At 50.2% G+C, this 12,405-nt stretch overlaps 1 protein-coding gene across 1 annotated transcript in view; it reads left to right on the top strand.

Moving 5' to 3' along the window:
* Nucleotides 1–1,182: 1,182 nt before the first annotated feature.
* The window catches only part of RNF122 (ring finger protein 122), a 19,246-nt gene continuing 8,023 nt past the window's right edge, over nucleotides 1,183–12,405 (top strand). The window contains exons 1-2 of the mRNA XM_032143650.2: nucleotides 1,183–1,622; nucleotides 9,821–9,977. Of these exons, the coding sequence (XP_031999541.1) occupies nucleotides 1,598–1,622; nucleotides 9,821–9,977 (182 nt within the window). The 5' untranslated portion in view covers nucleotides 1,183–1,597. The remainder of the gene's footprint in view (nucleotides 1,623–9,820; nucleotides 9,978–12,405) is intronic.

Raw genomic sequence — 12,405 nt, 5'->3', positions numbered from 1 at the left:
ACTTGAGAGTGAAATCAGAGCACTGTTTCTTTCAATAGCCGCATGAGAATTTGAGGGGTGGGGAAGACAAGGCACATTAAAATGAAAATTTCTGGGTCCACCCTTTATTGAATCAGAATCTCTGGGCTCAAGGCCTGGGAATCTGCATGTTACATCTAAAACGTAGGAGTGATTCTTGTAGGCTCTGAAGTCTGAGCTATAGACTAGAATCAGAACGGCCAGTTAGGAAGCTTTTGCAATCATCCAATTAAGAAATGAAATGTCCTGGGTGCCATGGCTCATGCCTATAATCCGAGCAATCTGGGAGGCTCAGGCAGGAGGATCACTTGAGTCCAGGAGTTCGAGACCAGCCTGAGCAACATAGTGAGACCACTCATCTATACAAAACAATTAAAAAGTAGCTGGGCTTGGTGGCAGGCAACTGTGGTCCCAGTTTCTTGGGAGGCTAAGGTGACAGGACTGCTTGGGCCCAGAAGTTGGAGGCTGCAGTGAACTATGATTGCACTGCTGCACTCCAGCTGAGTGACAGAGGAAGGGTCTAACTCAAAAAAGAAAAAGAGGGCTGCGCGCGGTGGCTCACGCCTATAATCCCAGCACTTTGGGAGGCTGAAGCAGGAGGATCACTTGAGGCCAGGAGTTCGAGAACAGCCTGTCCAGCATGGCGAAACCCCGTCGCTACTTAAAAAACAAAAATTATCTGGGCATGGTGGTGAGCGCCTGTAATCCCAGCTACTCTGGAGGCTGAGGCAGGAGAATCACCTGAACCCGAGAGGCGGAGGTTGCAGTGAGCTGAGATCGCGCCGCTGCACTCCAGCCTGGGCGATAGAGGGAGACTCTGTCTCCAAATACATAAGTAAATAAATAACAGATCTGTAGGCCGAAAACGATGTGGCAGTAATTGTTCCTTTGCCTTGGTGTCCCTGAGCAAAAGGCGGGCCCCCACCCCGGGGCATCGCACGTCGCCGCTCCCTTCTCTGCAGACCGGAGTTTCCCCAGCCCTGGGAAGACAAAGTGTGAGGCGCCCACAGTGCGAAGATCCTCCCGGCTTCCAGGGAAGGGAGGCCGGGCCTGCAAATAATAGCCGGGGGCAGGAGAAAGGCTCCGATTGGTCGGAGGGAGGGTGACGAACAAGGGGCGGAGTTTTCCTGGGGGCTGGTGGGGGAAGTAAAAGGGAGGGGGTGTGCACCGCCGGGTGTCAGTTTCGGAACCCTAGCCAGCTCACCTCCGCGCCGCTGAACCCGATCCGAGCCTCCGGCAAAGGTTTTTCCCTCCTCCCCCGGCCGAGGGCTTCTGCCGCACGGGCACCCCCGCCCCGCGGCGCCCCACATTCCCCCAGCCCGGGGCCCTTGGCGCGTGCGCTCCGTGCGGCTCTGCTCCGCGGGACTGTTTGTTTCCTCCTCGTCCCTCTTTGTTGGGCTGAACACCGACCTCGCCAAAGCCCCCGACTCCGGAGGGAGTTCGGCTTCTCCAGCAGGGCGGCTGCAGCGCGCTGCCCCGACCCCGCCTGCGGCCCCTCACGCCGCCAGTGCTCCCACCCCGCCTTCCTGGCACCCCGCCTGCGTCCGTTCGCCCGAGGAAGCCAACCGCGACTTCATTGATGCACCCATTCCAGTGGTGTAACGGTGAGTCCCCGGGGCGAGGGCCGAGCCTACGTGGGGCTGGTGGGAGCCGCGGCGCTGGGAGCAAGGTCGGACAGCAGCGCGCTGGTCCTCCCTCGGGAACCAAGTTTCTCCTGAAATGGGACAGTCGAGAAGGCGTCCTGGCGCCCCACTCTGCTCTGCACAGCGCGGAATTTGAAACTATCCAGGTTTCACTCCAGAGCCTGGAAGGGGCCTTCGGACGGGCGGCGGGCCGGGGGCGTGGGAGCCGAGGGGTTCCCGGCCTTTGTGTGGCGGCCCCGCTCTTCTACCCCCTTCCCCTGCCTTTGTGCGCTCAAACTCTGTTCTTTGTTGTGGTTGTCGGAGGAGAATTAAATCCGCACTCGGGCTGGGATCTCCTAGAGGGAGCTCAAGTTCCCGGCCTGAAACTTTGCAGGCTATTGTAAATATGTATACCGTGCAGCGTGCGGGACGGGGCGCGGGGGTGGCTTCCTCTAGCTTTGTTGGTTTCCCACGGGCTGCTGGCGTGGCTTGGTGCCTGTGGAAGACTGGATTAAAGAGTCGCTTTCGGCCAGGCGCGGTTGCTCACGCCTGTAATTCCAGCACTTTGGGAGGCCGAGGCGGGCGGATCACCTGAGGTCGGGAGTTCGAGACCAGCTTAACCAACATGGAGAAACTCCGTCTCTACTAAAAATACAAAATTAGCCGGGCGTGGTGGCACATGCCTGTAATCCCAGCTACTTGGGAGGCTGAGGCCGGAGAATCGCTTGAACCCAGGAGGCGGAGGTTGCAGTGAGCCGAGATAGTGCCATTACACTCCAGCCTGGGCAACAAGAGCAAAACTCCATCTAAAAAAAAAAAAAAAAGAGCCGTTTTTCTGAGTTGATAAACCCTTGCAGAGAGCTCCGCGCCCGGCTGTCCCTGGGGTGCGAGGTTGGCCTGGCGGGAGCCGTGCTTTCTGGCCCCGAGGCCAGATTGGGGTGTCTGCTCCTGAGCCCAAGTGAAGGCCACACCTCCAGACGCGTCAACCCCTCGCCCGCATTTCACCCCAGGCCTGGGTGATGCTTCTAAGTTAGTTCATTTCACCTGAGGCTTTTTGGAGGTTCAGGTGATACTGGGTTAGGCTGGAGTCTGATTCCTCAGCAAGCTACCTGAAAGGTGTTTCTGAGCAGGACACTTCAAAACCTTGGATACTAATCGCCCCCCACCCCACCCCCTCCAGTCCTCCTGGGGTCCTAGTCTTGACCGCATTGTCCCGATGCTCGGAGAGTTTCTGGGAGAGAGAGATGGGAAGCAGTTGGCCTTATCTCTCAGTATGGCAAGCGAACTAGTTACAGGGGGAAAAAAATCATTCTTGAGAGTAGACTCCTGCCAGATCTTGGATTAATTATGTCAAGAGGCTTTGTTTTAAGGCAGGGTTTGGGTAGCATGTATACCCCCCCGTCCCCCCACCCCGCCTTCCTCCTTTTGCTGGTCGGATCTCATTTCCTGAAAATGAACCAAGCCGTGTGTGATAGGCGGTTTTGTGGGAGAGGGGGCAGAGGATGGGGGTTGAGGAAGGCCCTTGCACCCTAGCATCTGGGAAAGATTCCCGTTGGCTCGGAAAGAGAAGCAGTTCCCAGATCCCCTGGTCTTTCTTGGCCAGCCCTTGTCTGACGTCATTCCTGCTCCCAGCCTGCCAGATGAGATGAGACATTCTGATGTCAGTGCTTTCATAGGTTGGCCGAGACAATGGAACAGAGACTTAGGGAGAAATGAGGCAGCTGTCAGTAACACTGCCCTGTCTGGGCAGCCCCTTTTCATATCAGATTTTAGACTTGCTGCTTTATTTTTTTTATTTTTTATTTTTTTGAGACTGAGTTTCGCTCTTGTTGTCCAGGCTGGAGTGCAATGGTGCGATCTTGGCTCACCACAACCTCCGCCTCCCGGGTTCAAGTGGTCCTCCTGCCTCAGCTTCCCAAGTACCTGGGATTACAGGCATGTGCCACCACGGCCGGCTAATTTTGTATTTTTAGTGGAGAGGGGGTTTCTCCAGGTTGTTCAGACTGGTCTTGAACTTTTGACCTCAGGTGATCTGCCCACCTTAGCCTCCCAAAGTGCTGGGATTACAGGCGTGAGCCACCGCGCCCAGCCTACTTTAATTTTTTTTTTTTTTTGAGAGAGGGTCTCACTCCGACAACCATGCGGGAGTGCAGTGGCACGATCAGGGCTCACTGCAGCCTCCAACTCCCAGGCTCAATGGATCCTCCTGCCTCAGCCTTCCAGCATAGCTGGAACCATAGGTGTGTGCAACCATACCTGGCTACTGGCTAATTTTTAATTAATTAATTAATCTACTTTTTAGGGATAGGGTTTCACTACATTGCCTGTGCTGGTCTTGAACTCCTGGGCTCAAGCAATCCTCCCACCATGGACTTTCAAAATGCTGGAATTACATGCGGGAGCCACCTTGTCTGGCCCTCTTTGCACTTCTTAGAAAAGTGACTGAGAGATCCTGTCCTTTGACTCCAGTGAAGAAGCAACCCCTCCCCCCCCTTCAGAAACTACCTGGAACCCCTTTCCTGGGGCTGGTATTCTCTGTCCTTATATAGTTTTAAAGAAAAACTTACTACAGTGTCAGCTTTTGACCAGTGGACTATTTTGCCATTTCTTTAATAGTAACACAAGCAAATGAACCATCTCCTCTTGACTATGCTCTTCCCACCGACCTCTTTATCACGGGAAATACCAAGCTCACTGATTCAATCAGTGGGAGATAAAGGGGAAGCCTTTATCAGGCAGGATAAGATGGTGGGGATAAACTGATCAGAGGACTTGCGGGGACCATCGTGCTTGTGGAGTGCACAGATATCCTCTGTAATAGCTCTGACCAGGTTCTGCAAGTTGCCAGAACTGGAAACCAAAGGAGGTTTCAGCTCATAAAAGGTGCCTGGAAGAACTAAGGAAATGGATGGTTAGACCCTCTTGTAACATCAAATACTGCTGAGGACGGAGGTGAGAAAACAGCTGGGAGCACCAGGTCTTGTTGGAAGGGAAGTCCTGAGCCCCTTTTCCAGCATAGACTGAAGTTTGTCAGTCTAGCCAGTCTGCCATGATATCCTCAAGGAAAATTGTTCTTCTTTGACCCACAGAAAGTAAATATTTGGGTGGGGAGTGGTGGTGAAAACCACTTTCTCTCTAACCCCTACTAGAGCCTAGACACCAGGAACTTCCTGTTGGGCACAGCAAAGTTTAGTAACTAATTATTTCTTTCATTTCAACTTAATCAAAAAGTCTTTCACAACAAGAACTTTTACTTTCTGTTTTCCCACAATGTGTAGGTCAGTGCATAAAGCAAGCCCTCAATAATACTTGCTGGTTGACTGGTGATCCATTAGCGGAGGGCAGTTTCTGGGCAATTTTCCCAAACATCAGTCCTGCTGCTTTGAAGTGGGAGATTTTGCCAAGGGGACCAGGTTATTTTAAGAAAATGGAGAATTACTTATCTATTAACTAGTGATTGAGACCAAGCCAAACTCTAGGCTAGGCCGGACACTGGAGAATATACAAAAGTCCAAGTTGGAGTGAGCAAACCTAGGAGGGTTCAGGCTTTTTTTTTTTTTTTTTCTTTTTTTCTTGAGACGGAGTCTCGCTCTGTCGCCCAGGCTGGGGCACAGTGGCGCGATCTCAGCTCACTGCAGCCTCTGCCTCCTAAGTTCAACCAATTCTCCTGCCTCGGCCTCCCGAATAGCTGGGACTACAGGTGTGCACCACCATGCCCAGATTTTTTATTTTGTTTTGTTTAGAGACTGGAGTCTGTCTCTGTTGCCCAGGCTAGACAGTGGTGCGATCTCGGCTCACTGCAACCTCCGCTTCCCAGGTTAAAGCAATTCTCCTGCCTCAGCCTCCCGAGTAGCTGGGATTATGGGTGCCAGACACCACACCCAGCTAATTTTTGTATTTTAGTAGAGATGGGGTTTCACCGTGTTAGCCACGTTGGTTTTGAACTCCCGACCTCAGGTGATCTGCCACCTCAGCCTCCCAAAGTGTTGGGATTACAGGCGTGAGTCACTGTGCCTGGCCTGAGCCTCACTTTCTGTGGTGAAAATCTTTGTGTCTTTTTTTCCTATGTGGTAAGATCATCTAATCTTTTTTTTTTTTGAGACAAGGTCTTACTCTGTGGCCCATGCTAAGTGCAGTGGTGCAATCATGGCTCACTGCAGCCTCGATCTCTCAGACTCAAGTGATTCTCTGATCTTAGCCTCCTGAGTAGCTGGGATTATAGGCACTTACCACCACACCCAACTAATTTATCATTATTATTATTTGTAGGGGTGGGGTCCTACTATGTTGCCTAGGTTAGTCTTGAACTTCTGGCCTCAAGCGGTCCTCCTGCCTCAGCCTCCCAAAGTGCTGGAGTTACAGGTGTGAGCCACCACACCCGGCCTGTGCTTTCTTTTAATAGTACTTATCATATAATCAATGATTAATGCACATTTGAGTTAAAGTAACTTAATGCTAGGAACGATGTAAGACAGTTAACTGAGTAAGCAGGGGCCAGAACAAATGATGGAGGTCATGAGTGCTGTAGAATTCAAGGAAGAGAGGTTATTGGACTATCACAGGCTTGATGGGCCTCAGAGAGAGCGTTTCAGGCAGGGAAAGCTGTGTAAACAAAGACAGGGAAGCAGACAAGGACAAGATTGTACAAGAAATAGTGAAAAAGACTGGCCCACATGGGGTAGTATTGGAGAACTTTTAAGTAGGAAGTTGTGAAGGGACAGGGTGAATGTTTTAGGAGGACTTGAAGCCAGTCATGAGTTTGTAAAATACAAGATCAAAACGACTAGGAGGGGGCGGGGCACAGTGGCTCATACACTGCAATCCCAGCACTTTCTTGGGAGGCCAAGACAGGTGGATCACTTGAGGTCAGGTGTTCAAGACCAGCCTGTCCAACATGGTGAAACCCAGTCTCTACTAGAAATACAAAAACTAGCTGGGCGTGGTGGTGTACATCTATAGTCCTAGCTACTCAGGAAGCTGAAGTAGAAGGATTGCTTGAACCCAGAAGGCGGAGGTTGCAGTGAGCCAAGATAGTGCCACTGAACTCTAGCCTGGGTGACACAGCGTAAGACTGTCTAAAAAAAAATTAAAAAAAAAAAAAAGGCAACTAGGAGGATGTGTCAGGCATGTGGGGTAAATGAGAGAAGGAACTAGAAACAGGGATGACATCAACTAGGAAACAGTAGGAGGTGATGAGTGTTTACAATAGGGCTGTGGCAGTAGAATTGGGCACAGTCTGAAAGAGGTTTGAATGGAGGCTCGTTATATAGTCATCAGTAAGGGATGAAGAGGACTGATGTCCAAGTTGACTTCCAGTCTTTCAAGCCACCTTCTGCTGAGTTGTGGTAGCACTGGTCATTAGCATATAGAATTCTGTGGCATGTGAATGCATCCTGGCTCCTAACCAAGATATCAGGAAAGTGCCTAGAACCCAAGGCCTGGGTACAGAGAACCCTTTGGAGCTGGGCTTTCCTAGCTATTTGACTGTGGGCGAGTTACTAAATGATTGAGTCTTTTTCCCATTGGTGGGGGAAGTAACCTTTACTGTGGCAGTACAAAGATTAAATTGATAGCATGAGAATGTGCTTAGGATGTAGCAGGTGGACAGCAAATTCCAGCTCTCCCTTTCATCAAGGACTCCCCTCTTTCGCTTTCCCTTCTGCCATCCTCAGCCATTTGACCTTTTTTTTTTTTTTTAGATGGAGTCTTGCTCTGTCTCCAAGGCTGGAGTACAGTGGCACCATGTCAGCTCACTTGCAACCTCCGCCTCCCAGGTTCCAGTGATTCTCCTGCCTCAACCTCCCGAGTAGCTGAGATTACAGATGTGTGCAACCATGCCCAGCTAATTTTTTGTTTGTTTGTTTGTTTTTTGTTTGTTTGTTTTTTTGAGACGGAGTCTCGCTCTGTCACCCAGGCTGGAGTGCAGTGGCGCGATCTCGGCTCACTGCAAGCTCCGCCTCCCGGGTTCACGCCATTCTCCTGCCTCAGCCTCTCCGAGTAGCTGGGACTACAGGCGCCCGCCACCACGCCCGGCTAATTTTTTGTATTTTTAGTAGAGACGGGGTTTCACCGTGGTCTCGATCTCCTGACCTCGTGATCCACCCGCCTCGGCCTCCCAAAGTGCTGGGATTACAAGCGTGAGCCACCGCGCCCGGCCGCCAGCTAATTTTTTAATAGAGATGGAGTTTCACCATGTTGGCCAGGCTGCTCTCGAACTCCTGACCTCAAGCCATCCACCCGCCTCGGGCTCCCGAAGTACTGGGATTACAGGCGTGAGACACCATGCCTGGTCAAGCCATTTGACTTTCTACTAGGCTGCTCTTTCCAGCTACAGCTTGGCTGTCACAATTCTAGGTGTCTCTGAGAGACATGACCCCCCCCGCCCCAAAAAACAAGAACCTGCCGGGTGCAGTGGCTCATGCCTATAGTCCCAGCACTTTGTGGGACTGAGGCAGGAGGATCTCCTTGAGGCCAGGAGTTGGAGGCTACAGTGAGGCATGTTTACACCACTGCACTCCAGCCTGCAGAGACAGAGTGAGACCTTGTCTCCAAAAACAAATAAGCAAAGTTCCTTTTCCAGCAGATCTCTTTGTTTCTTTGCTTAGAACCTGGTCACGTACCCACCTGAACACCAAATACTGGCAAGCAGGGGAAGGGAGAGGTGACTATCATGATGAGTAGGCCAGTCAGTATTTATCGCTGAGCCCCGTGAGAAGGGATGCATCTAGTGGCTGGCCAGTGCTTTTCAAACTGAATGTGCAGGGGAATCACCTGAGGAGCTTGTTAAAACGTAGGTCCTGGCTAGGTGCCGTGGCTCATGCCTGTAATCCCAGCACCATGGGAGGCCAAAGTGGGTGGATCGCCTGAGGTCAAGAGTTGGAGACCAGCCTGGGCAACATGGTGAGAAACCCCACCTCTACTAAAAATTCAAAAATTAGCCGGGTGTGGTGGCGTGCGCCTATAATCCTAGCTACTCGGGAGGCTGAGGCAGGAGAATCGCTTGAACCTGGGAGGTGGGGGTTGCAGTGAGCCAAGATCACCCCACTGCCCTCCAGCCTGGGTGACAGAGCAAGACTCTGTTTCAAAAACAAACAAACAAACAAACAAAAAAACAGCATAGGTCCTGATTCAGTTAGGCCGGGATGGACCCGAGAGTATACGTTTCTAAAAAGCTCCCAGAAGATGCTGCTGCCATTGGGACCACACATTGAGGCTTTGAGGAGAAAGAGGGAAGGTGACCACAGTAAGGGAAGTTGCAACCTCCTCCCCACCCCCATCACCACTTTCTGGAATGCTGGCCCAGGACTTGGAGTGAACGATTTCTATTCTAGTCCTGGCACAGCTTGTCTTCTGGAGCAGGTGGCTTAATAATGACAAATGACCTTTGCAATTGTCCTTTGCAATTTACAAAGCATATTTTCTTACGCGCTCATTTTCAGTCCTCTCTCTATTTTGCTTGTTTTCATATAACAAAGTGAAGCTTAGAGGTAATTTCTTAAAGGTCATATGGCCAGCTAGAGATGGGGGAGTTGGAACCCAAATAATATTTTCTCAGCTAAGGCAATATGGGCTCCTACTTAATGGAATTAAGTTCTCCAGTTTCTGCCTATTGCCTAAATTCTTTTTTTAATTTTTAAAAATAGAGATTGGGTCTCATGCTGTCACCCAGGCTGGTGTGCAGTGGTGTAATCACCACTTATTGCAGCCTTGTACTCTTGGGCTCAAGTGATCCTCCCACCTCAGCTTCCTGAGTAACTGGGACTACATGGTAGTACATGCGCTACCATGCCCAGCTAATTTTTCTATTTTTTTTTTTTAGAGATGGGGTCTTGTATGTTGGCCAGGCTGGTCTTGAACTCTTGGCCTCGAGATCACCTGCCTCAGCCTCCCCAAAGTACTGGGATTACAGGCGTGAGCCACCACACCCAGCTTGCCTGAATTTATTATCCCTTAGATGGGGATATTGTTTTAAGTATTTTGGATAGTATTCAATTTTGTAGATAGATTTACTCAAGATTACATAGCTAGTAAGTGTTAGAACTAGGATATAAAACTGGAGCCACTGAATCTGAGGCTTAGGTGCCCAGAGCCTGCCAGTTATTTCTATCCTGCTGACACAGTGCTATCAGCCCAGCAGTAAATTTCCAACCCTAATGATTTTTTTTTCTCTCCCTTTGCAGGGTGTTTCTGTGGCCTGGGACTGGTTAGCACCAACAAGTCCTGCTCGATGCCACCAATCAGTTTCCAAGACCTTCCGCTCAACATCTATATGGTCATCTTCGGCACAGGCATCTTTGTCTTCATGCTCAGCCTTATCTTCTGCTGCTATTTTATCAGGTGCGTGGATCCCTGGCTGACAGGGGTGGGAGTCCAGCAGGAGGGAGGAGACCAGGGCTGTGGGGTAAGCTGAGCGAGGGTCCCACAGCAGAGTCACCAGTCTTATACTGGAGCCACCACTTTGAGGACATGGCTGAGCCTGCCCTTCTCTAGGCCCCTGAGGGTCTGGTATTTCTATTTACATTAGCCTATCAAGTTGTTCCTGAGCATATAAGGTCACCACGGGTTGGGCTGCATCCCACCTCCTTGCCAGTTATTCGAAGGTTGCCTAGAATTACTGTGTGACTGAGTAATAAAGTTAGTGGTCCCTTCCTTGTCTGTCTGTCTCTGTTCCTACTCATGCCCTTTGGGTGGTCGGAAACAGGTGGGCATCAGTTATGCCAGCGTCATGTTCCTTTGCCCTCCTGGGACCTGTTGTCAGCCCTCCAGATACTAATATTAGGAAGCAAGCCGGTGTCTGGAGAGCTACTTGGTTTTTGTTTTGTTTTTTTGAGATGCTCAGGCTGGAGTGCAGTAGTGCAATCTCAGCTTACTGCAACCTCCACCTCCCAGGTTCAAGCAATTCTCCTGCCTCAGCCTCCCAAGTAGCTGGGATTATAGGCCCATGCCACCATGCCTGGCTAGTTTTTGTATTTTTAGTAGAGATGGGGTTTCACCATGTTGACCAGGATGGTCTCGAACTCCTGAGCTCAAGTGATCTACCCACCTCAGCCTCCCAAAGTGCTAGGATTACAGGCATGAGCCACCACACCTGGCCAGAGCTACTTGTTTATTCTGCCTTATAAGCTCTTATTTTTGAGAGTGGAAAAAACCAAAACCAAAACAAACCTAAAAAACTGTCATTTATTCTTAATTGCTTAGGGATCCAAGAGAAGACCTGGAGTGTGGCAGGGCTCGCCACACTCCAGGAACGCTTTCTCTATCTCTTGCTGAAGGACATGGGAACTGGTGGCTGTTTTTTTTTTTTCATTTTCTTTCTTTTTTTTTAGATGGTGTCTCACTTCATCACCCAGGCTGGAGTGCAGTGGCACAGCCTTGGCTCACTGCAACCCCTGCCTCCTAGGTTAAAGCGATTCTCCTGCCTCAGCCTCCCTAGTAGCTGGAATTATGGGTGCATGCCTAGCTAATTTTTATTTTTGTATTTTTAGTAGAGACAGGGTTTTGCCACATTGGCCAGGCAGGTCTCGAACTCCTGACCTCAAGTCAACCACCCGCCTCGGCCTCCCAAAGTGCTGGGATTACAGGCATGAGCCCTCGTGCTCGGCCTCTGGTGGCTGTTTTCTATAAAAAATTTTGAGCATGACTGGTATTTAGAATGGGAATCAAAGTAGTAGTGTTTCTGACTGGGGTTTACTGTTGGCATTGACAATTCCTCATTGTATGGGACTGTTCTGTACATTGGAGAATATTGAACATCCCTGGCCAGTAGGGCATGCTAGTAATCTTTAGGGCCATTGTGGCCATTAGCTGTCTCCCCCGCCACCCACAGATTACCAAATGCTTGGGTAGACATCAGCTGGGGTCTGGGCTGGTAACTGATCAAATAATTTAAGAAGATTAAATTAAGATTAAGGAAAAGGCTTTGCTGGCTTTATTCCTAAGATGCCCTTCTGGGTTTGTGCTTTGCTGGAAGGCAGCTACAAGAGAGGCAGGTACTAGTCCATCTTCCCCAAGGCTGGAAGAGCTCCCTCTAAGAATGGGAAGTGCCCTCAGGCACATCTCCCCACCACTCCCAGCTGCTACCTTGGACCTGTTCTTTCTCAGAACTTTTCACACAGGTCCCTGAAACTAGAATTTTCCACATAAAAATCCATGCAGAGGAGGTATTGGTTTATCTTCCCTCTTGTACAATTGAGTCTGAAGATTGCATCTAACCATTAAGTGGAGGTGAGGGTAGATTTCTGGTATCTCTCCTCTCTTCCTGTCTCCTCCCCTTTCCTGAAGTCTGGTTTTTTCCTCAAATTCTTCCTGACCACCAACCTGCCCACTCCCACACACCCGTGTTAAACAATTCACACTTAAATCCTGGAGACAGGGATGAAGATATACCAAATACCAAAGATTTCTTTATGATGAGGCTGAGAGGGGTTTGTAAAACCAACTCTCCTTGGTCCCTTTCCTCCCTGCTCCCCCTGCCCACCACACACACACACAGGCATACACATGCCAAGCGGCAAAGAGCTTCAAGAGACCATCTAGGCCAGGCACCATGGCCCTTGCCTGTAATTGTAGCACTTTGGGAGGTCAAGGCAGGAGAGTCGCTTGAGTCTAGGAGTTTGAAACCAGCCTGGGAAACAAAACTCCATCTCTACAAAAATGACCTAGAGAAAACTACTCTAGGCTAGGAGGTGGGTGACCAGGGTTCATTTCCTAAATCAACCAATAATAGGTGTGACCTTAGGTTTTCTTTCTTTCCTTTTTTTTTTTT

This window comes from Hylobates moloch, unplaced genomic scaffold (genome assembly GCF_009828535.3).
Source record: "Hylobates moloch isolate HMO894 unplaced genomic scaffold, HMol_V3 SCAFFOLD_22, whole genome shotgun sequence".
NCBI classification, from domain to species: domain Eukaryota; kingdom Metazoa; phylum Chordata; class Mammalia; order Primates; family Hylobatidae; genus Hylobates; species Hylobates moloch.
Note: the sequence above shows the minus strand (reverse complement) of the source record. Positions and strands in the feature narration are given on the sequence as shown.